Raw genomic sequence first — 26,726 nt, 5'->3', positions numbered from 1 at the left:
AATTTATTACATTTTTTGGGAGGGGTAACACAATCAGAATGTGTTATCGGACAGCTAGATATACCTACTTACATTCTGGAAGCTAATAGACTGCATTTAGTTAAAATATTTTGCAATCAGAATATAATTTTAACTTGTGAAATCTCAACTCTGGAAATGTAAAATAAGGGAGAAATATAAATGTAATCAAGAAGAAACTGACAAGGACTACTTCTAGGTTGTTTTTGGTCTTTATTCTTGCTCAGTATTTTGGACACACTGGAAATCACAGACTGCAAGGAGAGGGGACTAAGTGGTGAGGAAAGACTTGATCAAAAGACTGGTGAAACTAGACCTTGTGCTTGATGTGAAGAGAATTTTCTTGCAACAACGGTACATGTAGAAATAGAATGAATAGAAAGGACTATTGTATTATGCTCTATATGAAATGTAATCTATGCATGGCATTTCTATATGTGACATTATGCAGCATCACTGTGCATTGCAGAAGTTACTGTTAAGTACACCATGATTTCCCCCAATGCATCTAACCATTAGAGGGAGCGTACAGTAAAGCAGTAGAATAGGAGAGACAACCCCCTTAGCTTTGAGGTCACCTTGGCAGCATGGTACACACCACACACACACAACAGCAGCAGCTCTTAGCCCTTAGTAGTGAGGTAATACAGAATGAAAGGCTTCAAATATCATTGGGTGCATTTGGGACATTCCCATTGCTATACATAATATTATAAAATACATCAGAACTGTAAGCTCTTGCTGAGATTGATGATTGAAGTCACGGGGAGCATTTGGAAAGACACGGTACCCATAGAAGTTATTAATCCAAAATATGTAACACGTGAAATAAAAATAAATAAGAAATGTGTGAAATACGCACATGCACATCTTCATCATGTCTTTTTTTGTGAAATATAATTGCAGTTTCCATTGAACGAAATGACCTTGGTTTCACCAGTCGTGTTACAATGTCAAGAGAAAAAAATATTGTCTCACCCTCATATTGTACCTGGAACATTATGATTTTTTGAGATCACATCTTGCTCATAGCACGTAGAAATGTATCTGGACAATGAAGAGGATAGGAGCTAAATTGAATTGATCGTCACTGCACGTCAACCACTACACTGTACATTTAACACTGTGTGTGTGTGTGTGTGTGTGTGTGTGTGTGTGTGTGTGTGTGTGTGTGTGTGTGTGTGTGTGTGTGTGTGTGTGTGTGTGTGTGTGTGTGTGTGTGTGTGTGTGTGTGTGTGTGTGTGTGTGTGTGTGTGTGTGTGTGTGTGTGTGTGTGTGTGTGCGTGTGCGTGTGTGTGTGTTTGTGTGAACAAGAGATTAGTCACGGGCAAATACTTGGATCACATTTAGAGAGTGCAATGTGTACAGGTAAAGGCTTACCAAGAACAAGACATAATGATGAGTGACAGGATGGTGAAATTCAGAAAAAGAATCAGTCCACTCCAACTGTTAGTTATTCCTCCAGTTCAATTTCAACGTTTGCATCCAGTGCTGTAAAGTTGTCCATCGCCTTTGTTTTAAGACTTTTCAATACTTTTTGTCCTCATTTTAACAACCTCATGACAAACATCAGACGATGCCACTGCTGTACTGTAATGGACAGTGGATATCGGTTTGTGATAGACAAGGTTGCTCCATTTATGAAGGAAACCCAAGCAAACTGGCTGTTTCCTTTCCCTCTTATCCGATATCAGATGACTGTTGTGCCCAAGGTTTTAGGTCCCAGTGTGTGTATCCTGTGGCAGCTGTAACGTCTCGCCTATGGTCACTATGAGTTCTTCTGGTTGAGCAGTCGCCCCCAGGCAGTTACTGTGGTTACAAGTAATGTAGTTCATCTCTACCAACTGTGGCCTTTCGCTCATCTCACTCATCTCGTTCACGCTGTTGGTGATACAGTTTATCTCACTCTTACTCCTGTTGGTCACCCTGCAGCCACCAAACAACCTGCAGTCTAGAGGAGACAGAGAGAGAGAGAGAACATATCTCAAGCCTCGTTTATACATGGGACTAACATGCGTCCTTTGTCCTTATCTTATCCACATTCTGATTGTTCCCACATTTTCCGACATGTGTCTACACATGGTATTAAAATGTGTCTCATCCATCCACTGTGTCTGCATTGTGACCAGATTTCCTGGTCCCTTCCTTTATGTCAATTATTTGAAAGATATTATTTCAAAATTATATGCGTTTATTCATGTATAAGTATCCACCATGGATTTCTAGTAGGATTTAAATGAATTTATTTGAGATATTTTTGTCACTGATTTACACAAAATACTCAATAATGTCAAAGTGAAAAGAAAATTCAATAAATGTTTACAGATTCATACACAATAAAAACCTAAAATGTATTGGTGATATACGGTACGTATTTAACCCCTTTGTTATGGAAAATGCAAATTAGTTCAGGAGTAAAAGATGGCTTAATAAATCACATAATAACTTGCATAGATTCACTCTGTGTGCAATAATAGAGGTTAACATGATTTCTGAATGACTACCCTGTCTCTCCCCCACACACAATTATCTGTAAAGTCCAACAGACTAGCAGTGATTTTCAAGCACAAATTCAAGCACAAAGACCAGGGAGCTTTTCCAAAGAAGGTCACCTATTGGTAGATGGGTAAAAAAAAATATCCCTTTGAGCAAGTTATTAAGTAAGCTTTGGATGGTGTACCAATACACACAATCCCTACAAAGATACAGGTGTCCTTCCAAACGGACTAATACTGCAACAACAAAATATTGTCCTGAATGCAAAGTGTTATGTTTGGGGCAAATCTAACACAACACTGTGTATCCCTCTCCATATTATTTGTATTTTACCCACTTTTTTCTCCCCAATTTTAAAGGGCAAATATTGCACAATCCAGGTGTGCAAAGTTCTTAGAGACTTACCTGAAGGAAAGCACAGCTGTAATTGCTGCCAATGGAGTTTCTAACATTTATTGACTCAGGTGGGTGAATTCTTATCTAATCAGGACTTAATAGTGTTTCATTTTTCATTCATGTTTAAAGAATGTTGGAATATTCTTTCACTTTGAACAAACATTCCCACATTACATTGTATTTTGTCTAGATCATTGACAAACATTGACAATTAAAACCATTGTAATCCCGCTATGTAACACAACAAAATAGAATAAATCTGTGGGGGTGAATAGTTATGATAGTCAATGTACTGCTCACACTGCATGCCAATGGCTACCACTACCACACACATCAAACAAACACACACAAACTCCACAGATAGTGTTCATAGATGATGTGCTGCTGTGGACTACATGAGGAGGACAGGACAAAAGGAAATGCCTCCAGCTGAATGTGAATGTGAGAAAGCCTTAAATTCATGACATTCAAAAGAACAAGACTGCAAACTTCATTGACGCAGAGTTATGATTGCTTTACTATTCGCAATTCCATTAGAGGCAAAACACCATCAAATTGGGTTTGACCCAAATGGCACCCTATTCCCCATAAAGTGCACTACTTTTGACCAAACAATGTTGCACTATGTAGGGAATAGGGTGCCATTTGGGATGCACATTTTAAAATTGTTTCTGGGGAAACGCCTCACCCGCCCGCCTGCCTGCCTGCCATTTGCACACACCACACACCACCCCCGTCATGTGGGGGAGAGATCTTGATTGGAAGACATCAATCATTGGGGTGTCAGATAGGGAGCTGGAATTAAGGCAGACAGACAATGGAAAGAGCAGAAGGATGAGTGTATTGTGAAATTGTGTTCTTCAACTTGGTCCCACACACTCGAAAATACATGTACACATGCACAAGCACCACCCACACACACACACACACACACGCACACGTCTGACATACTGTTAGGATGTTCTGGAGGGTATTTGCCATTGCTTTAGCAGACCCAGCAAACCGGGAACATTCCCAGAACATTAGTTACGATTCCCATTAAGTTCTAGATGGGGTTTTATCTAACATTGGGATGATAACATGATAACATTTTTTTAAGATTTTAAAAGAAATATCCTTTGAATGTTCTCCTAACATTCATAAAAATGTGCACAACATTTGTAACAAACACTACAGAATATTCCCCAAAAGTTCTCATTAAGTTTCCAGATCATGTAATACCACAATGTACAAGTAATGTTTCCCCAGCAAACTAAAATTGTCACCTGATTCAAGAAACTAGTCTTATGTCGCAAGTCACAACTTTACAGGAGAGCCATTTGAACGTAAAAATATATTTTTCAACCAAAACGTGTTTTTTTTGTTGCCAGAAATGCCTTCTCATACATGAACTTTCATGTGCCTTAATAACAAACTTGTATGCCATCTGTAAATACAAATAAAAATGTTAATGAGTGGGCTGGACATGCCGAGAGAGAAGTTCCGGATTGGTCTGCCATATATAAGGCTTCTGTCTATTTGAGCTCGTCAGTCTGTGTTGGTAATCCTGTCAAACACAGCTTTTTTTAAATTTATTGTGTAGTGGAGCTGCATAAGTGTTGCTCTCCACTTTCTGGAGGATCAAGTTTTGAAATCAGTGGAATTGGAGTATGATAGCTACAGAGATGGAGAAAACACCTGTCTCTTGATTACATCTTCAAACTAAGGGCCACCATGGTATGGCATTCCTGACAGAGAGATGCATCCATCATGCATGATGATGTATACAGGTAAAATAGTCTAGCGTTAGCAAGCTACATTTTCAGATATTACATGTTTCTAATTTTGACAGAAAGGGATTTAATTTCAAGCTAAAGGGTACTGTTAACTAGCTAGCTAACGTTAGCTGGCTGGCTCCCTAGCTGACGTTATTATTTGTTGGAGCCTAATGTTAGCTAGCTAACATTGAACCTGGTTGGTTAGCTCCCAACACTATGGCATTGTTGGCACTGTTCATTGTTGTTTAACTAGCTAACGTTAGCTGGCTGGCTCGTTAGCTAACATTACATGATGTGTATAACACCTGTTGAATTTGGCCTTTGTCAGTAAACATCTGCAAAAAACGTAATGAGATTGTTGCCAGCAGAGCTGGTTAGGCTGTTTTCATGTTATCCAGAGGTTAACAGATCATTGGCCAGTGTCAAGTGTGCGCTCCGAGAGCAAAATGAGATGAGTGGAGCTAAAGCTTAAGTGGTTGTGAACAATGCTGAATGAGAATAGAGAAAGGAGAGCTCTTCACTAGATACCAAAACATTCAAAGGCGACTTTCTTAAAAGTGAGTTTACAAGTTGATCAACTTTAAAAGCAGAATTACTTTCCCATTGTTCCTCAAATGCAGTGTATGATATACCATTTTGTATCTCTGAATCACTACTTTTATCCAATGTAAAAAACACCATTTCACATTTTGCTGCTTAAGACCGAATCCAGGAGCCACAATTGGTTCTGTGAAAGTTCCCAGAACATTCGTTAAGTTGTAGCAAATGTTTTCATAACAACAACTGTCCAGTTGTGCTGATGATTATACAATGTGTGCACAATTTTGAACATGAAAAGTATTAAATATACAAATTAGGTACATTTGGGCAGTCTTGATACAACATTTTGAACAGAAATGCAATGGTTCATTGGATCAGTCTAAAACGTTGCACAAACACTGATGCCATTTAGTGGCCAAAATCTAAAATGCACATGGGCTGGAATAATGCATTATGACCTTTCTCTTGCATTTCAAATATGATGGTACAAAAAAATGCAAAAGAACGGTTGTTTTTGTCTTTGTATTATCTTTTACCAGATCTATTTTGTTATATTCTAGTACATTCCTTTCACATTTCCATAAACTTCAAAGTGTTTCCTTTCAAATGGTACCAAGAATATCCATATCCTTGCTTCAGGGCCTGAGCTACAGACAGTTAGATTTGGGAGTGTCCTTAAGAGGGGTGCATTACTGCAACCAACTGGACTGGATTTTGGACCTTGTTCATCCTTCAATCACCCACGTTGGTATATGCTCGTAAAAAACACTGGGTAATGGGAGAGGAGGAACTTGCAGTGCAAAAGCAGTTTGGATAAAATTAAGTTCGGTTGAACAGGACATTCCATTAATATTGTAAGAATGTTGGCAGAGCACATTTCTTTCAAGGTTCCCAGAACATTTAATTAAGTTATGGGAGTTGTATGGGATGTTGCAAGAATATTCTTGTGATATTTAGGAAGGCTGTACAGAACATTCCCACAATGTTGCATGATGTTCCACAATTTCCAAATAAGTCCATTTTTATGACATTTATAGCATGTTTGTTTTAGTTTTAACATAATATTAAAATCAAATGAGTGTATATAGTGTGTGTGTGTGTGTGTAATGTGTGTATGTTGGAGTGTCAGTGTAATATATGTGAGTGTGTGGGTAGACTCTAGTGAGTGTGCATAGAGCCAGTGCAAGAGAATTAGTGCAAAAAAATAAAGATGTAAAAATAAATATTAAAAGGGGGTCAACATAAATATATGTAGCCATTTGATTAACTGTTCAGCAGTCTTATGGCTTGGGGCTAGAAGCAGTTCAGGAGCCTTTTGCTCCTAGATTTGGCGCTCTGGTACTGCTTGCCGTGCGGTAGCAGAGAGAACAGTCTATGACTTGGCTGGCTAGAGTCTTTGACCATTTTTAGGGCCTTTCTCTGATACCGCCTGGTATAGAAGTTTTGGAGGCAGGGGATTTGTGTTAAGATGGTCATACTATGAATAATTTAGCTATTTGATTTGGAATTTTGGGACCTCTTTAAGTATAGAAATATATATACAAAAAAATGATTTGATTAAATATTGAATTTGGCCTTTACTGCTATAGCCCAGAGAAATGTATTGAATAACACATTCATAAATGATTTAAAAAAAATGTTTGTCCTATATCTAGGAGATATAAATACATATTCAACTGCTTTTTGGGGTGACACAAAACTGCCTTTATACCACCTTTCATTTTTTTTAAACCAATACCGGTTATCTGCAGACAAGTCCTGTGACACTTGTTTGTAAAGTCAAGCCGTTTGGACACTACAAATGTTTTCGTGAGAAGACCAATTTCAGGGATGTCTCATGGTCTGACAAACACCACACTATCTCTGCCACCTTTCACCGTAGGTGCAGATATCTCTAGTTTAAACTGACTTATTTCTATGGGGATTTTTTTATTATGTTACTTAGATTGACGCACCGGTTCGTCAATCAATTCTAGGGGGTTAAATGTCCTACTCACATTGGCTACTGAGAGCGTGATAATACAGTTGCCCTGAACAGCTGGTGCTACAACTCTGCTGGGTTTCCCTTTGTAATGAGTGATATGTTGCTAGCCCAGCCACATCCGACGAGCGTCACAGCCAGTGTAGTAGGATTCTATCTTTGTCCTGTATTGACGCTTTGCCTGTTTGAGGGTTTGTCTGAGGGCGTAGCGGGATTTCTTATAAATGTCTGAATTAGTGTCCTGCTCCTTGAAAGCGTCAGCTCTAGCCTTTAGCTCAGTGTGGATGTTGCCTGTAATCCATGGCTTCTGGTTGGGATATGTACGTACGTACTGTCACTGTGGGGACAACGTTGTCGATGCACTTAATTGTGATGTAGAGCAGCCTTTCCCAAAACCCAGTCTGCGGCATATTTGTCTTAAATATGATTGGTTGTTTTTTTTGGGGTCCACGGCATATTTCATTCAAATAAATGTTTGTTATAGGCTGAACTCTGCATGCTGCCATTAACAAATTGTGTTGCCATGACAAAGTATAGCTACATCACACTTTATAAAGTGTAGAGAGGAGCAGGCAGGAGGCAGTCGCAGGTTTAGAACTACTGAGTTTATTAAAGCACTATATATATAAAAGCGGGATGAAACGCAAAGCGCAAAATAATAAAGTACTCAGAAAATAGTAGGAGAGATTCCTCTCAGGAAAACAAGCAACATTTACAATGACTGACAAGGACAAATGACAGAGGGAGTATATATACAGTGATAGAGTGGGGATTGGAACCAGATGTGTGTAATGATGACGAGACAAGTCCGGGGTCGATGAGTGAAGGGCGTTTTCCAGCAGCAGGTTCGGCAGCAGCTAGAAAGTCGGCGACGACGAATGCCTGAGCTGGACAGGAGGGGGGATCCAAAGCGAAGTCTGGTGTGGCATGAAGCATCCGTTTAGAATGTTTTCTAACGACCAAATGTAGTTGTGAGAGGAAGTCCAGTCGAGAATAGTGGGAGAGCCAGTCGCTGGTAGTGGGAGAGGATGGAACTACGTGAAACTGGGCCGATATTCTACCAACTTCCTCATTAATAACTTTCTCATCAACATCTGATCTCAATACATTTTTCTGTTCCCTAAACTAAAATCTGTGACGAACACAGAGCACTATGTTTTATAAACTTTACGAATTGTGTTGTTTAGAAGGTGCAAGGTTGAATTGAGTTTGTGCACAAGCGCACTTAACAGAGGAGGCGTTCCCTAACGGAAATATGTGAATTCATGCTATAATGAGCCAATAGGATCTCTCTAGCTCGTGCTTAGCTTTGCCCACCTCCTTGCTTGTTCTTCCCACTATGCTTAATTTGCTCCCACTGTAAACAACACAGATTAACTATCTTGGGTTGGTTATAAATATCTTTGACCAAATGCACACATAAGCTAACCCTGCTGCGCAGCCTGCATGCTGTCTCACTCTCCCTGTTAGCTAACCTAACAGCCAATAGCCATGGCCTGCTCTATACAAAAGCGACTAGATTCGTATTTTAATGTGAAAGAAGTGGACCAAACAAATGAATCTGAGGCTAAATTAACAAACAAACCTAGGGCTCCCCTTCAGGCACAGTGGACTTAGGCACTGCATCAAGTTTGGATTTGTTTCAAATAACAGCTGCCCTCCAAAATGTGTCTGTATGATATTTCAGACTTGGCTCAGCAATGATTGGTCATCACTAGATAACAAAGCCACAACGTCAGAAGGCTGCCTACTCGACCAATCAGATGATGGAGTGTGATGACATGTATGCCAGTTTACAGTTCGTGGAACCGACCAATCAGATGAGGGAGTGGTATGGAGGAGCACTGGCACGGAGGAGCAGACAAGAGACATGTATTTCTTTTATCTAGTGCTCCATCAAGGATTTGGTTATTTATTAGATATAGCAAAGCCAACTGTTATAAATGTAAAGTGTTATTCAAACTCAGCTTGCAAGATTATTATGATGTTTACCCTTCCTGATTGTTACTTCTCTTAACCCAAAATAGTTTTACTCCAGTATCTGCATTGTTTTTAAAATGGCATGTACACAAACAAACGGACACATCTTGAGTTTATTTTTTAATTGACAAAATCCTCAAGTAATCCACAAGGAAAACGTACACAGTTTCACAAAAATGTTGCCAGAAATTGGCTGATTTGTGGCTGATTTAAGATGACAACTTCACCCCTGTTACTTTATTAATATTATTTTACATTTAGGATCCTGAGTGGCCCAGAGTCATCTGGGTTAGGGGAGGGTTTGGCCGGGATAGGCCGTCATTGGAAATATGAATTTGTTCTTAACTGACTTGCCTAGTTCAAATAAATACACTATTTGACGCCTAGGCACTTACTATAGTCGTGTATTTGTTTAACTTAACATACAGTGCCATCAGAAAGTATTCATGCGTATTCCACATTTTGTTGTGTCACAGAGTTCAAAATTGATTAAATATGTTTTTCTCACTGATTTACACACCATACCCCATAATCACAAAGTGAAAAACATGTTTTTAGATATTTTTGCAAATGTATTGAAAACGAAATACAGAAATATCTCATTTACATAAGTAATCACACCCCTAAGTCAATACTTTGTAAAAGCACGTTTGGCAGCGATTACAGCTAAGATTTCCACACTGGGATTGTGCAACATTTGCTCATTACTCTCTGTCAAATGTGTTGTTGATCATTGCTACACAACCATTTTCAGATCTTGTCATAGATTTTCTAGTAGATTTAAGTCAAAACTGTAACTCGGCCACTCAGGAACATTCACTGTCTTCTTGGTTAGCAACTCTAGTGTAGATTTGGCCTTGTGCTTTAGGTTTTTGTCCTGATGAAAGGTACATTCATCCCCCAGTGTCTTGTGGAAAACAGACTGAACCAAGTTTTTCTCTAGGATCTTGCCTGTGCTTAGCTTCATTCCATTAATTTTTTATCCTGAAAAACTCCCCAGTCCTTAAGGATTACATGAATACCCATAACATGATGCAGCCACCACTACGCTTGAAAATATGAGAGTGGTACTCAGTAATGTGTTGTATTGGATGGGTCCCAAACATAAAATTTTATATTCAGGACAAAAAGGTAATTGCTTTGCCATGTTTGTTGCAGTATTAATTTATTGCCTTGTTGCAAACATGATACATGTTTTGGAATATTTGTATTCTGTACAGGCTTCCTTCTTTTCACTTTGTCATCTGGGTTAGTATTGGGGAGTAACGACAATATTGTTGTTCCCTCCTCAGTTTTCTCCTATCACAGCCATTAGACTCTGTAACTGTTTTAAAGTTACCATTGGCCTCATGGTGAAATCCCTGAGAGATGTCCTTCCTGCTGGCAACTGCATTAGGAAAGACACCTGTATCTTTGTAGTGACTGGGTGTATTGATACACCATCCAAAAGTGTCATTAATAACAACATGCTCGAATGTATTTTCTGCTTTTTAGTTTTTTTTTACACCTCTACCAATAGGTGCCCTTATTTGCGCAGCATTTGAAAACAGTGAAGGCTCCTCAGAGGAGGAAGCGGAGGACCGTACTCCTCAGTGAATATCATAAAAATAAAATTGTGAAACATTTAGTTATATCTGGAGTATTTATCCTGTCTTATCCGGTGTCCTGTGTGAATTGAAGTATGCTCTCTCTAAATCTCTCTTTCTCTCTTTCTTTCTCTCTCTCGGAGGACCTGAGCCCTAGGACCATGCCTCAGGACTACCTGGCATGATGACTCCTTGCTGTCCCCAGTCCACCTGGCCATGCTGCTGCTCCAGTGTCAACTGTTCTGCCTGCGGCTATGGAACCTGTTCACCGGACGTGCTACCTGTCCCAGACCTGCTGTTTTCAACTCTCTAGAGACAGCAGGAGCGGTAGAGATACTCTTAATGATCTTCTATGAAAAGCCAAATGACATTTACTCCTGAGGTGCTGACCTGTTGCACCCTCGACAACTACTGTGATTATTATTATTTGACAATGTTGGTAATTTATGAACATTTGAACATCTTGGCCATGTTCTGTTATAATATCCACAGCCAGAAGAGGACTGGCCACTGCTAGGGAGTTTTTCCTTGCCAGGTGTAGAAGCCTGCATTGCTTGCTGTTTGGGGTTTTAGGCTGGGTATCTATACAGCACTTTGTGGCATCAGCTGATGTAAGAAGGGCTATATAAATACATTTCATTTGATTGACATGTTTTGAGATAAAACTTTACTTTACTAAATAATTGATAAAAACACACTGTTTTGCAATAAAGGTTTACAGTAGCCTGAACAGCACTCTGTAGGGAAGCACCATGGTGTAGCCAGAAGATAGCTACATTTCCGTCCTCCTCTGAGTACATTGACTTCAATTTGAGCCCTAATGGTTCTCATGGTTCTTACCCCCTTCCATAGACTTACACATGAATTATGACAACTTCCGGAGGACGTCCTCCAACCTATCAGAGCTCTAGCAGCATGAACTGACATGTTGTCCACCCAATCAAATGATCCGAGAATGAATCCAGTGCTGAACAGTTGAGGCTGGTGGGAGGAGCTATAGGAGGATGAGCTCATTGTAATGGTTTGAATGGAATAAATGGAACAGTATCAAACACATCAAACATATGGAAACCACATGTATGACATCATTACATTTATTCCATTTTAGTCATTACAATGAGCCCGTACTCCTATAGCTCATCCCACCAGCCTCCACTGGTACTGAAAGCATAAGCTACATCTAACCAGCACTATAGTGCATACAATGGGGTAAGTAGAGAAGAGAGAGACACAGAGAGAAACAGAATAGTTGAACAGTTTTCAACCAATTAATGTCCATAAAAGTGAAGGAGGGGCAAGAGAGAGAGAGACCATGTTTCATTGTATCTTTTTCACTTTCACTTTAACTTAGCTAGCGAATGCAGCTTGCTAGTTTAGTCTGCTCAAACACCTGGCTCAAACAGAGAGGGATTCTTTGTTAGCTAGCTCGCTATGGCTATCCAATACTGTAACTCTTCTAAGTCAGGGTAAGCTTAAGGTTTTTATTTATTTATTGCCACTGGGGCACGCCAGTGTAACTGCTAAACTCCTTGCTGACTGTACACTTTACTGCATGATTGTAGCGAGTTTACTAATGAGTTAGTTCTAGTGGCTATGTCGACTATGACGTTAGCTACTATGGTGACAACAAAGTAGGCTGTGTGTAACAGTTAGGGGTTTTGATATGTTTTTTTGGGCCTGGTCACAGACAGCTGATGTGTTGTGCACTGGAGTCCACAAGTAAAGGGAAAGGGTGATAAGAGGACAGCGCGTAGCTGCGAGAAGGAACTAGTATGTGGCTGTTATGAAAGTGAACTGTGTTTGTGTGTGATTAGGGGTGTATTCATTCTGCCAATTCTGTTGAAAAATGCACCCTAGACCCAATGGGGGCAAGTTGGTATTGAATGACTCGCTATCCGTCACCTTCTCGGATGTTTCTCTAGACCTGTACACCTATGTTGTAAACTTTCATTCATAGGCTAGGTTGAAGCAACCTCATAGGGGACATTCAAGTATCATGTAGTAGCCTAACCCTATCGATGTTACAATGAGCTGGGTGAATTGAATATGAATGACAGTCATCCAATATGCTGTAATAGAAATAAGGCAATGCTCATTAAAAAAATAATTGTCCTTCCTCGTCTTAAACGGGACCTACTGCCACTGTTGGAAAACATCCCTGGTCTTTGTGGTTGAATCGGTGTTTGAAATTTACTGCTCAACTGAGGGACCTTACAGATAATTGTATGTGTGGGGTACAGAGATGAGGTAGTCATTAAAAAAACATATTAAACACAATTATTACAGTGAGGCCATGCAACTTAATATGTAACTTGTAACACAGCAAAATGTGGAAAATGTGGAAAATAGTATGTTGTACCAGTTTCTGTCTCTGTACAAAGGCATGGTCTTCAAGCTATGGAAGAGGGCAAAACATTTCATAATAACTAAATGGACTTGGCACAGTTCTAGATACCGGAAGCTCTTAGTCATGTATTTTATTTAACCAGGCAATTAAGAACAGATCCTTATTTACAATGACAGCCTAGGAACAGTGGGTTAACTGCCTTATTCAGGGTTAGAACAGCAGATTTTTACCTTGTCAGCTCAGGAATTTGATCTAGCAACCTTTTGGTTACTGGCTCAACACTCTAACCAATAGGCTACCTGCCAACCAGTGTAAAGAGAAACTCCCCACCCAAACCCGATTTACATACTTTATACTGTATTTACATTCATGTTATCGGCCCATCCACCTCCTTCTTCAGAGGACAAAAATCACTTTGTTTCAAAAACAATTCTGGATGCCTTCTGAGCCAGGAAACGCCTTATCACACTTCCTTATCTGATTGGTTGAGTAGGCTTTGTGGCTTTTTACTTTGTTGCTGTGGTAACTAGTGACCACCCGCAATGACGCTATGAAGCCATCAAAATTGCGTAAACATTTAGAAACAAAGCATCCACATCTCAAGGATTAACCAGACTTTGTTTAAACAAGATGACATGACCAACCAAACAAAAATGCTGCACAATAATTTCACAGACAAGCTGTGTCTCTCATAAGGCTTACTTCCTTTCACAATCTGATCCACGCCAGGATAGGCAGTAGGTGCGTAATCCATTCACCAGCACTGAAGAGACACAACTTGTCACAGCTTGAGGATAAACTACTGGAGCTGTCCTGTGACCAAGGCCTGCAAGCTGGTTTTAATGAGATGTGTCTTTCCACATTCTGTCTGTTCAGCAGCAGAGAATACTCAGCGAGATGGCAATGAAGGCCTCAATCTCCTTTCATTCTACCTACTTATGTGAGACCAGCTTCTCCTCTCTTGATGCAACAAAATCTAAATATCGCAGCACCTCCTTATCTCCAATGTTTGACCTGTTCTGTCATTTACAAACAGAAAGCCCCTGAAGTCAGACCAACAGACAGCCCATGAAGACAGCCCATGAAGAAAGCACAGAGACACTGCTCATGAAGACAGCACATACAGACAGACAGCCTATGAGGACAACAGACAAACAGAGAGAGACCCTGAAGACAGCCCATGTAGAAAGCACAGAGAGAGACACTGCCCATGAGAACAAGACAGACAGACAGACAGACAGACAGACAGACAGACAGACAGACAGACAGACAGACAGACAGACAGACAGACAGACAGACAGACAGACAGACAGACAGACAGACAGACAGACAGACAGACAGACAGACAGACAGACAGACAGACAGACAGACAGACAGACAGACAGACAGACAGACAGAGACAGACAGACAGACAGACAGACAGACAGACAGACAGACAGACAGACAGACAGACAGACAGACAGACAGACAGACAGACAGACAGACAGACAGACAGACAGACAGACAGACAGACATGAAGGCAGCTAAGTGAATATGAATACATACTTTATTGACTTAGTGTAAAGTCAAATATTTTATAAAGAAAAATCAATTGTCAATTGTCAAGCAATTGTCAAGTAATAATATAAGACTACAAAAATATTTAGGACAAGTAGAGTAAATCTAATCAGTAGCGGTACGTGGGTAAAATCCCTGGGGAAGGCAAGCCAGGAAGAGAAGCCATATTACAACCTATGTGTTGTGATAATTGCGTTTTCTCTATAACATGTTAGTTCATATACCTTTGTCACCGTGATATATAGGCCTAAGGTCAAGACAAATTCAACCACACCTTTGTTTTATCACAAAACTGGAGATCAACATCTGTCCGGTGGAGTCGACCAAGCATATGATATTTTTTTTTTTTTCACCTTTATTTAACCAGGTAGGCTAGTTGAGAACAAGTTCTCATTTGCAACTGCGACCTGGCCAAGATAAAGCATAGCAGTGTGAACAGAGAACACAGAGTTACACATGGAGTAAACAATTAACAAGTCAATAACACAGTAGAGAAAAAAAAGGGGAGTCTATATACAATGTGTGCAAAAGGCATGAGGAGGTAGGCGAATAATTACAATATTGCAGATTAACACTGGAGTGATAAATGATCAGATGATCATGTACAGGTAGAGATATTGGTGTGCAAAAGAGCAGAAAAGTAAATAAATAAAAACTGTGGGGATGAGGTAGGTGAAAATGGGTGGGCTATTTACCAATAGATTATGTACAGCTGCAGCGATCGGTTAGCTGCTCAGATAGCTGATGTTTGAAGTTGGTGAGGGAGATAAAAGTCTCCAACTTCAGCGATTTTTGCAATTTGTTCCAGTCACAGGCAGCAGAGTACTGGAACGAAAGGCGGCCGAATGAGGTGTTGGCTTTAGGGATGATCAATGAGATACACCTGCTGGAGCGCGTGCTACGGATGGGTGTTGCCATCGTGACCAGTGAGCTGAGATAAGGCGGAGCTTTGCCTAGCATGGCCTTGTAGATGACCTGGAGCCAGTGGGTCTGGTGACGAATATGTAGCGAAGGCCAGCCGACTAGAGCATACAAGTCGCAGTGGTGGGTAGTTTAAGGTGCTTTAGTGACAAAACGGATGGCACTGTGATAAACTGCATCCAGTTTGCTGAGAAGAGTGTTGGAAGCAATTTTGTAGATGACATCGCCGAAGTCAAGATCGGTAGGATAGTCAGTTTTACTAGGGTAAGCTTGGCAGCATGAGTGAAGGAGGCTTTGTTGCGGAATAGAAAGCCGACTCTTGATTTGATTTTCGATTGGAGATGTTTGATATGGGTCTGGAAGGAGAGTTTGCAGTCTAGCCAGACACCTAGGTACTTAAAGGTGTCCACATATTCAAGGTCGGAACCATCCAGTGTGGTGATGCTAGTCGGGCAAGCGGGTGCAGGCAGCGATCGGTTGAAAAGCATGCATTTGGTTTTACTAGCGTTTAAGAGCAGTTGGAGGCCACGGAAGGAGTGTTGTATGGCATTGAAGCTCGATTGGAGGTTAGATAGCACAGTGTCCAATGACGGGCCGAAAGTGTTTAGAATGGTGTCGTCTGTGTAGAGGTGGATCAGGGAATCGCCCGCAGCAAGAGCAATATCATTGATATATACAGAGAAAAGATTCGGCCCGAGAATTGAACCCTGTGGCACCCCCATAGAGACTGCCAGAGGACCGGACAACATGCCCTCCGATTTGACACACTGACCTCTGTCTGCAAAGTAATTGGTGAATCAGGCAAGGCAGTCATCCGAAAAACCGAGGCTACTGAGTCTGCCGATAAGAATATGGTGATTGACAGAGTCGAAAGCCTTGGCAAGGTCGATGAAGACGGCTGCACAGTACTGTCTTTTATTGATGGCGGTTATGATGTCGTTTAGTACCTTGAGTGTAGCTGAGGTGCACCCGTGACCGGCTCGAAAACCAGATTGCATAGCGGAGAAGGTACGGTGGAATTCGAGATGGTCAGTGACCTGTTTGTTGACTTGGCTTTCGAAGACCTTAGATAGGCAGTGCAGAATGGATATAGGTCTGTAACACTTTGGGTCCAGGGTGTCTCCGCCTTTGAAGAGGGGGATGACTGCGGCAGCTTTCCAATCCTTGGGGATCTCAGACGATATGAAAGAGAGGTTGAACAGGCTGGTAATAGGGGTTGCAACAATGGCGGCGGATAGTTTCAGAAATAGAGGGTCCAGATTGTCACGCCCAGCTGATTTGTACGGGTCCAGGTTTTGCAGCTCTTTCAGAACATCTGCTATCTGGATTTGGGTAAAGGAGAACCTGGAGAGGCTTGGGCGAGGAGCTGCGGGGGGGCCGGAGCTGTTGGCCGAGGTAGGAGTAGCCAGGCGGAAGGCATGGCCAGCCGTTGAGAAATGCTTGTTGAAGTTTTGGTGACCGTGTTCCCTAGCCTCAGTGCAGTGGGCAGCTCGGAGGTGGTGCTCTTGTTCTCCATGGACTTCACAGTGTCCCAGAACTTTTTGGAGTTGGAGCTACAGGATGCAAACTTCTGCCTGAAGAAGCTGTCCTTAGCTTTCCTGACTGACTGCGTGTATTGGTTCCTGACTTCCCTGAACAGTTGCATATCGCGGGGACTGTTCGATGCTATTGCAGTCCGCCACAGGATGTTTTTGTGCTGGTCGAGGGCAGTCAGGTCTGGAGTGAACCAAGGGCTGTATCTGTTCTTAGTTCTGCATTTTTTGAACGGAGCATGCTTATCTAATATGGTGAGGAAGTTACTCTTAAAGAGTGACCAGGCATCCTCAACTGACGGGATGAGGTCAATGTCCTTCCAGGATACCCGGGCCAGGTCGATTAGAAAGGCCTGCTCACAGAAGTGTTTTAGGGAGCGTTTGACAGTGATGAGGGGTGGTCGTTTGACTGCGGCACCGTAGCGGATACAGGCAATGAGGCAGTGATCGCTGAGATCCTGGTTGAAGACAGAGGAGGTGTATTTGGAGGGCCAGTTGGTCAGGATGACGTCTATGAGGGTGCCCTTGCTTACAGAGTTAGGGTTGTACCTGGTGGGTTCCTTGATGATTTGTGTGAGATTGAGGGCATCTAGCTTAGATTGTAGGACTGCCGGGGTGTTAAGCATATCCCAGTTTAGGTCACCTAACAGAACAAACTCAGAAGCTAGATGGGGGCAATCAATTCACAAATGGTGTCCAGGGCACAGCTGGGAGCTGAGGGGGGTCGGTAGCAGGCGGCAACAGTGAGAGACTTATTTCTGGAGAGAGTAATTTTCAGAATTAGTAGTTCGAACTGTTTGGGTATGGACCTGGAAAGTATGACATTACTTTGCAGGCTATCTCTGCAGTAGACTGCGACTCCTCCCCCTTTGGCAGTTCTATCTTGACGGAAGATGTTATAGTTGGGTATGGAAATCTCTGAATTTTTGGTGGCCTTCCTGAGCCAGGATTGTTACATGACCTACAGGATGGTGGATCAAGTTAATGTTTCTGACAATTTCAGACTACCAAATGAACACAGGAGAGTTACTGCAAGTCACAAAGAAAACAGGAGCTGCCTCCACTATTCCTGAGCCATTTCAACTTCAACATTTCAACATAATCAAATCGCTTGTGCTTAGTCTAATACAGTGATAACTAAAAGATTCCAAAAACAATTTAGTCCAGTCAACGTAAGCTAAAAATCATGTGACTTGTGTGTGTGTGTGTGTGTGTGTGTGTGTGTGTGTGTGTGTGTGTGTGTGTGTGTGTGTGTGTGTGTGTGTGTGTGTGTGTGTGTGTGTGTGTGTGTGTGTGTGTGTGTGTGTGTGTGTGTGTGTGTGTGTGTGTGTGTGTGTGTGTGTGTGTGTGTGTGTGTGTGTGTGTGTGTGTGTGTGTGTGTACATTCCTGCAGTCACCATGCCAGTTGCATGCTCCCTAAAAGCTTGAGACATCTGTGGCATTGTGTTGTCTGACAAAACTGCACATTTTTGAGTGGCCTTTTAGTGTTCCCAGCACAATGTGCACCTGTGTAATGATAATGCTGTTTAATATGCCACACCTTATTGATATGCCACACCTGTCAGGTGGAGGGATTATCTTGGAAATGGAGAAATGCTGACTAACAGGGATGTAAACAAATTTGTGCACAAAATTTGAGAGACATTTTCTGGGAACTTTTATTTCAGACTACTGACGTTACACAACATTCAAAAGGCAGTAAGGCACATTTCTGCATATGGCCAAATTCAATGTTTTTGCTTCCCGTTTCATACACATCTATGGGCTTTTACAAAAAAAAAAAGAATGTAGGCTATTAGGATTATATATTTATATTCGTAACTACATCCATCGTAGCAAAAAAATAGATTGTAATGGTGGTCATGTCAACTCTTGTATTTGTTCCGAACCGAACTGGTGGCACAGTCCGCTAGGACAGTTGGCTTATAGTTCAATATTGGTGAGATCTTTTTTTACTTCCAAATCCTTTATTTACGATATTCATCCTATGCCCACACACTTCTAATTCTGAAAAGTGAAAGCATACCTGTGAGATGGGTCACACTGGTAGTAGGTATATGTTTTTATACAGTACCCAGGACCAATCTGAAAAATAGCTACTTCTATAATTACTGCAGTGCAGGTTGGATTGAATAGAGCCCCTAATCTTCATTTTCAAGGTGATGATTGCACTTTTCTTTCCAACACAATACCGCAATAAATAAATATAAATCCACATTTCAACAACAAAAAATTTGCGCCCCATGGGTGAATAAACATACACCACAAGTGTCAATAGATGTAAGGAGCGCTTCCCCGTACCACTGTGAGCTAACTGTCCAGAACCATATTTGTTCATGATGCACATCATTTTATTATCAGAGCGTATCAGTGACCTTCTGGTAAGTATGTTTTAGTGAGAAAGTGTTGGGATCAGGTACAACTACATTTACCCACCCCCAAGATGAATATTTATGAACAATTCCTCCCACCCACTTCTTACCTAAATGCATTTGTTGTTGTTTTTGAAGGGGTTGGGCAAAGGCTGAAATTAGGGTTGAGAGTTACCTTTTAAAGGAAGCTCTATCCAACTAAATAACTTTTCATAAGACTTTCAACATGTGATGAAGAAAGAAAAGGATCAAATACTGTGTTACAAGTACACAGCATGTGAAGAGGTTGGGAACATTTTAATAACTCCGAAATTGTGTTCTGTGTCCTGACTGACCATAATTAGACAGAAGAACACCCTACACTGCTGTAGTTATACCATAGTGGTGCAGTGAGTTAATGGTGGGCCTGCAAAGCTGAAGAGTGCAGGTTCAATCCACGTTCCTTTTGAAAACGACTGTGAAATTGAGGCTCAGGTATAATTGACTAAAATAAAGGATGTCTTTATTTCGTCCAGATTTATAAATCAAGTCTGAAATGCAGAATTCAGACTAACTGTAAAAAAAGACAACATTGTGTAAAAATGGATTGTTCAACTTTCAGAAACGCACCCGATATCCTTCCTACTTTAAGATGAAAGATACGGTCCCTCCCGTCGTATTTTTCATGATCTGAAAAACAAAAGTGATCCTAGATCAACACACACATTGTTGAATATATTGTGAATATGGGCCCAGATGTATGCAGCCTATGAAGAGGTTGGGTGAAGTGAGGGTGAATAACCAAGTTACCATTTCCCTGGGTTAGTTACTGTGTGTCTAAGGCTAAAAACTACACTGTCATGGCTATATACTGACAAAAAACATACAGTACAAGTGTGCTTCCCTGGTGGTGCAGAGGATAAAATACCTGGTGTGGGGACTAAGCATTGCAGGATCAAATCCCACATGTGCAAATTGTCAACATAAGTGTTCAAGATATGATAATCTTTCTTTGATTAAATGTTGTTTAAGTGTCCTATTCAGTGTCCTATTAATGAATGTTCAGTTTGTCAACATATGCTGTGTAAAAAGTATTGGTTTGTGTGATTAAATGCTATGAACTAAATAAAATGCCAAGTGTCTTGATATCACCTACAATACAGTCCTCTAATGAAAATTACCATTAAATCTGGAGAGAAACATAAGAGGAATGTATTCCAATCCGCTTTAAGAAGCTATGAATTTGCATGCTGAGAATGGTGTAAAACTTAACTATTACTTTTCTTTGTGTTCTGAAGACCTCCAAGACGAGGTAAAATGTATATTTCGCGAACATCAATGGAACCTATGTGAATATCGCAACATCCCAGACAACTCCCATAACTTAATTAAATGTTCTGGGAACCTTTAAATAACTTAGACCAGGCGTTCTATCAACATTCTTACAACATTATAGGAATGTCCTGTGCAACCTAACTTAAACATTGCATCAATGTCATCACAACTGAGCGTATTTTGTGTTTTAGGAACCAATCTCTTGTACTGTACCCACACTGTTCCCTCAACCTAATTACATGTAATCTGAACCTTTAAAGAACTCAGAAAGGCTGTTCTGTCAACATTCTTGCAACATTAAAGGATTGTTTTGTGTACCCTGATAGAAACATTACCTGAAAATCAGCACTGTGTTTTGGGATACCCCACAATGTTCTCACAACCTAAAGAAACATTATGGGAACCTTTAAAGAACAAGCTAGATGTGTTCTAGGAACTTTCTTGTAACTTCAGGTTAATGTTTTTTGCACCCTAAAATAAACATTGTAGAATCCTCCGCACAAATGAACAGTTTTTGTGTATTGAGAACGTATCTTTTGTGATGTCCCCATAATGTTCCAACCAGCCTACTGTTTTCCCACAAGCTAATGAAACATTTGGGGAACCATTTGGGGAACAGATTAAATGTGGTCTATGAACGTTATTGCAACATCAGGCAAATGTTTTAAACAAACATTCTATGGTCATCAGCACGACTGATCACTGACAACGACGAGACAGCCTATCGGGAGGAGGTCAGAGACCTGGCCAAGTGGTGCCAGAATAACAACCTATCCCTCAACGTAACCAAGACTACGGAGACAATTGTGGACTACAGGAAAAGGAGGACCGAGCACGCCCCCATTCTCATCGACGGGGCTGTAGTGGAACAGGTTGAGAGCTTCAAGTTCCTTGGTGTCCACATCAACAACAAACTAGAATGGTCCAAACACACCAAGACAGTTGTGAAGAGGGCACGACAAAGCCTATTCCCCCTCAGGAAACTAAAAAGATTTGGCATGGGTCCTCAGATCCTCAAAAGGTTTTACAGCTGCAACATCGAGGGCATCCTGACCAGTTGCATCACTGCCTGGTATGGCAACTGCTCGGCCTCCGACCGCAAGGCACTACAGAGGGGAGTGCGTACGGCCCAGTAGATCACTGGGGCTAAGCTGCCTTCCATCCAGGACCTCTACACCAGGCGGTATCAGAGGAAGGCCCTAGAAATTGTCAAAGACCCCAGCCATCCCAGTCATAGACTCTTCTCTATACTACCGCATGGCAAGCGGTACCAGAGTGCCAAGTCTAGGACAAAAAGGCTTCTCAACAGTTTTTACCCCCAAGCCATAAGACTCCTGAACAGGTAATCAAATGGCTTCCTGGACTATTTGCATTTTGTGTCCCCCCCAACCCCTCTTTTATGCTGCTGCTACTCTCTGTTCATCATATATGCATAGTCACTTTAACTATACATTCATGTACATACTACCACAATTGGCCAACCCGCACATTGGCTAACAGGGCTATCTGCATTGTGTCCTGCCACCCACCACCCGCCAACTCCACTTTTACGCTACTCTCTGTTCATCATATATGCATAGTCACTTTAACCATATCTACATGTACACACTACCTTAATCAGCCTGACTAACCGGTGCCTGTATATAGCCTCGCTACTGTTATTTTCAACTGTCTTTTTACTGTTGTTTTATTTCTTTACTTACCCATTGTTCACCTAATACCTTTTTTGCACTATTGGTTAGAGCCTGTAAGTAAGCATTTCACTGAAAGATCTACACCTGTTGTGGTCGGCGCACATGACAAATAAACGTTCATTGGATTTGGACAGTTTTTTTATTATGAGAACATTTGCTTGACCTAACGAACGTTCTGGGATCTTTGACAGAACCAATTTTGGTTTTGATGGGAGGGGATATTTTATTAGAAAATAAAAGACAAAGCTCAACTCATTGGTAAGTTCTGTTGAGATATTGCTTAGGGCTGTGTGGTGTTTTATAAGTCATCACCCCAGATTATAAATTGCTGCTGAGTTTGCCTTCTATATTGAATGATCTAGATAATTGTCATTAGTCAAACAATATCATCAACAGTCTATTTTGCAAATACTTGTGGTTAGCTACAGTATGTGTTTATCTCACCTACATATACCTCATTTTATCTAGATCTGTATGTTTGAAAGACTCTGAAAGCCTTATGTCTTCTTGCCCAATATGTGAGGCATTGCTTTGGAATATCCTCACAGCATTCCAGATCCCAGGGACAGAGAACCTGTTCATGCTGCTCCAGGGATGTTAGAAACAGCTATCACAACAGCCTCACCACTGCACAATTTTCACACGTACACCTTGGGAACATAACCCAAACACACCAAGAGGAAGCAGAGGAAAGGGAAGTAGGGGGAAGGGTAGAGGAAGGGGGTAGATGGGTGAGGGAGAGAGAGAGAGAGAGAGAGAGAGAGAGAGAGAGAGAGAGAGAGAGAGAGAGAGAGAGAGAGAGAGAGAGAGAGAGAGGGGTAAAGCTCTGGGGCATAGTAAGTGCTTCAGTAAGACACTCACTGTTTCACGTTGCCATTTCTACCTGGTTCACTGCTTACGGAGAACGTGTGTGTGTGTGTGTGTGCGTGCGTGCGTGCGTGCGTGCGTGCGTGCGTGTGTGTGTGTGTGTGTGTGCATGTATAGTGGCCTAGCTGGCCTAGCAGTATTAAGGCAGCTTCAGGTTCGTATCCAGCCTACTGCCCTACAACACAACCTCTGTATTTTCCCCACTGTCATCCTCTATCTATCGGTTCCATAAAGTCAGAAAAGACCTTCAAAATATATTTTAAATAAATAAACCTCACAATAAATTATGGCATGACATGTTATTTGGGTTTGAGGGTCTGGGGGGGGGATTGGGTGGCAAGGCCTATGTTTTAATGAGTGAAAGTTAAACTGGTTGATCACAAGGACTGATCACCGTGATGTCACTGTGCTTTCATACCCCCCCCCACACACACACAAAAAAACACATACATATTGTTGACACAAGGGACAGTAAGGATAAGATGTCAGTCCATCTGTCCATTGGTCTGTCTATATTTCTCCCATGAAGGTCAAGCATTATGTTGTCTTCCTCTTCAAAATCCTTTTCTGAATTGAACAATTAATCTGAGGGTAAACTCAGTTTTTCACCAATGTCAAAATCCCCAGTATCTAAAGTAAGGCTGAGTCAGTAAAGGCTGTGCTGTATACTGTAGGCCTATCCATTATAATAAACACCAGTCTATCCCTGGTAGAGAAACCATTATTATCTTATTTAATGATGTGGAAATTGCTGATTAAAAAGGGGATGTACAGTATATCTGCACATTGACCAATTGAAAAGAGAATTACATTTACAAACAGTGCAATACTGCATCATAAACTAACACTATCACAATTTTAACTAATGTGTGTTTCAGTTCCAACCTTTTCATTCTCAAAGCACTGAAGCTGAGGTCCAAAAGTTGCAAACTAGTGATAGTCAAAAGTCCCCCTTATATGCTGACTCACACACACACACACACACACACACACACACACACACACACACACACACACACACACACACACACACACACACACACACACACACACACACACACACACACACACACACACACACACACACACACACACACACACACACACACACACACACACCTTGTCAGAGCACTAACTGTTGACACATACCTACAAACTCAGTAACCAGATCCTTGACCAGGTGTCCCACTATGGCATATACCACCGCGACCACCACTAGCGCCGCGCAAACAAGGTAGAGCACGGCCTTGGGCAGTGGGATGGAGTCCCGGGCTGGTGTCCTGTTGTCCGTATACAGAAGGTCACTCTCCGAGTACTGAAAGACATGTTCCATCCCGGAGGTGTGATTAGAGTTCAGCGGGGGTTGACTGGTGCTTATCCCGCTCAGGTCCGGCTCTACAGCAGTCACCATGGTGGTGGTCGCCACCTCCGCTTCGTCGATGATGCCCTGATTGACCAAGCCAGACGTCTTGTTGATCAGAGGCAGGATCTGAGAGAGGAAATAGCTCCAGTCTTTGATTGCACTTGTGTTGCATAGAAACATGATGTCTACTAAATATCACTGCGCGAGGTCCGGCAGCAACAACAACCTGTGTGTGTCCATCAATACCGCGTAATGACAGCCAGGTCACCAAGACACAAAAATATAATGCGTAAAAATAAAAAAGTGTCATTCACGAAATAAAATCCACTCAAATGACCAAACTTCTTGTTGTCTTTAGTAAAGATAGATGTGGTTGTTTTGTAATAAATCCAATAGATTTCCTTCTGATGTGTCAGTCACGAGAGGCACGTTGAGCTCGAGGGTCCAACATTGGTCACGACAGTCACAGTCAGAGGAGTCGACTGGAATTATTAAAGAGAACTGATGTACCCAAACAATAAAATAGCCGTATATTCTACATCTAGCCCATGAAAGCGATTGTTAAAGTTTTCAGATCCAGTTTCAGATGCATTAAAACGTATTCATTTAGCACGCATTGGTGAAAAGGAGAATTACAAATATTTGGTCAATTATTTATTTTATTTCCTTACATGTGTCAAATGTCTTCGGTCGTTTGCAGTTAATTCCATAATAACTCCCTTGACTGACTGACTGTTAGGAAAGATGCGGTGTCATCATCAGGTATATTACTTTGATTTCCATGCAGAGAAACCTTTTTCAGAATTTTCCTCAAGACATCAACCAAACACGCGTGTAATAAAAATGTGTATGCAAGAGCGACTGAAAGTACGTGATATAGCCTACTGTGTTCTCCGTTTCGCGCGTCAAACTAAGGTTATGTTTTGAACATTGAAAAATATTCGATCTGGAAAAAGTCACGGTGACATATATGCGATAGCCTCGCACCTCCTGCTCTTCCACCAAGGTGGTCAGTCACCGGTACATGACAAGGTAAGTCATGCCGTGGTGTTAGGCTGGCAGGGTTGCATTTTAGCCAGCCATGACTTAATATACCGTTTCCATCGGGAGAGACGCGGCTAAACGCTGTCCAGCGCTGAAGTGCATAAGTGAGAGAGCGATGTTGCAGAATATTCTGGTTTGCTCTCTCTCGATGTGTCCATGACTCCATGTCCTAACACAACGCACCCACAGCTGGACAAAGGGGTGGGTCGTTCAACGAAAAGTGTGCCTTTGATATTTTAAGAAGAAATTGTGCACAAATATAGATTTGTAAAAGTATGTTACATTAAATGAAGTTCCCTTTAATTTACACCACATGGACAATTCAATAAATCATATTTTTTTATAATAATAGATCTGCTAAAGCACATAAATTCAGCATTTTTGACATGTCCCTCCATTCACCCTGACTTCTAGGAAGAATTTAACCCACTTAACCCCCAGAATCTCAAAGTTTTCACCATCATTGTACAGCCCTATTTATTTTGTTGCTTTGACAAAGTAATTTCTGAAGATGATTATTAATTTAATGTGATTAGTGATTCATTTACGTCTGAACTCGCATTTTAATATGGTCAATAATAATGATAATTAAAACCCATTTTTCAAAAGAAACATTGAACATCTAATAGTCAAATCATAGTGTAAAAAGCAGGTGAGCTGGTTCATTCTTTTTGGCCATTTTCTGGTGTTTTGTGGTGAAAACTGAATGGGTCGAGTAAGACGTCAACCCTGTTACCCATAAATAGACAGACTAGAAATGTTTTAAGGATATAATATTTTTGGGTGAAGCTTGCATTCAATTGTCACTTCCTGTTGCACACAACAAGCTTCCATTCCCCCTGTCACAGGGGTATTTATGGCTGAGTTAAGATGAAATCGTCAATCCAGTTATAGTCAACACTGTTATAGTCAACACTGTTACTTCATTTGGCACTCATAGGCACTTACTATAGTATATATT

The 26,726-nt window shown here is 41.2% G+C and overlaps 1 protein-coding gene across 1 annotated transcript; it reads right to left on the bottom strand.

The window, feature by feature from the left end:
* Positions 1-222: 222 nt before the first annotated feature.
* On the bottom strand, positions 223-25,801 carry LOC123997430. The gene is made up of 2 exons (XM_046301642.1): positions 24,508-25,801; positions 223-1,969 (listed from the first exon to the last, which is right to left on the bottom strand). Exons 1-2 carry the CDS (start codon positions 24,899-24,901, stop codon positions 1,734-1,736), a joined length of 630 nt encoding a protein of 209 aa, XP_046157598.1. The 5' UTR covers positions 24,902-25,801; the 3' UTR covers positions 223-1,733.
* Between the last annotated feature and the right edge of the window lie 925 nt (positions 25,802-26,726).

The sequence above is a fragment of the Oncorhynchus gorbuscha genome, linkage group LG15 (assembly GCF_021184085.1).
Source record: "Oncorhynchus gorbuscha isolate QuinsamMale2020 ecotype Even-year linkage group LG15, OgorEven_v1.0, whole genome shotgun sequence".
NCBI classification, from domain to species: domain Eukaryota; kingdom Metazoa; phylum Chordata; class Actinopteri; order Salmoniformes; family Salmonidae; genus Oncorhynchus; species Oncorhynchus gorbuscha.
Note: the sequence above shows the minus strand (reverse complement) of the source record. Positions and strands in the feature narration are given on the sequence as shown.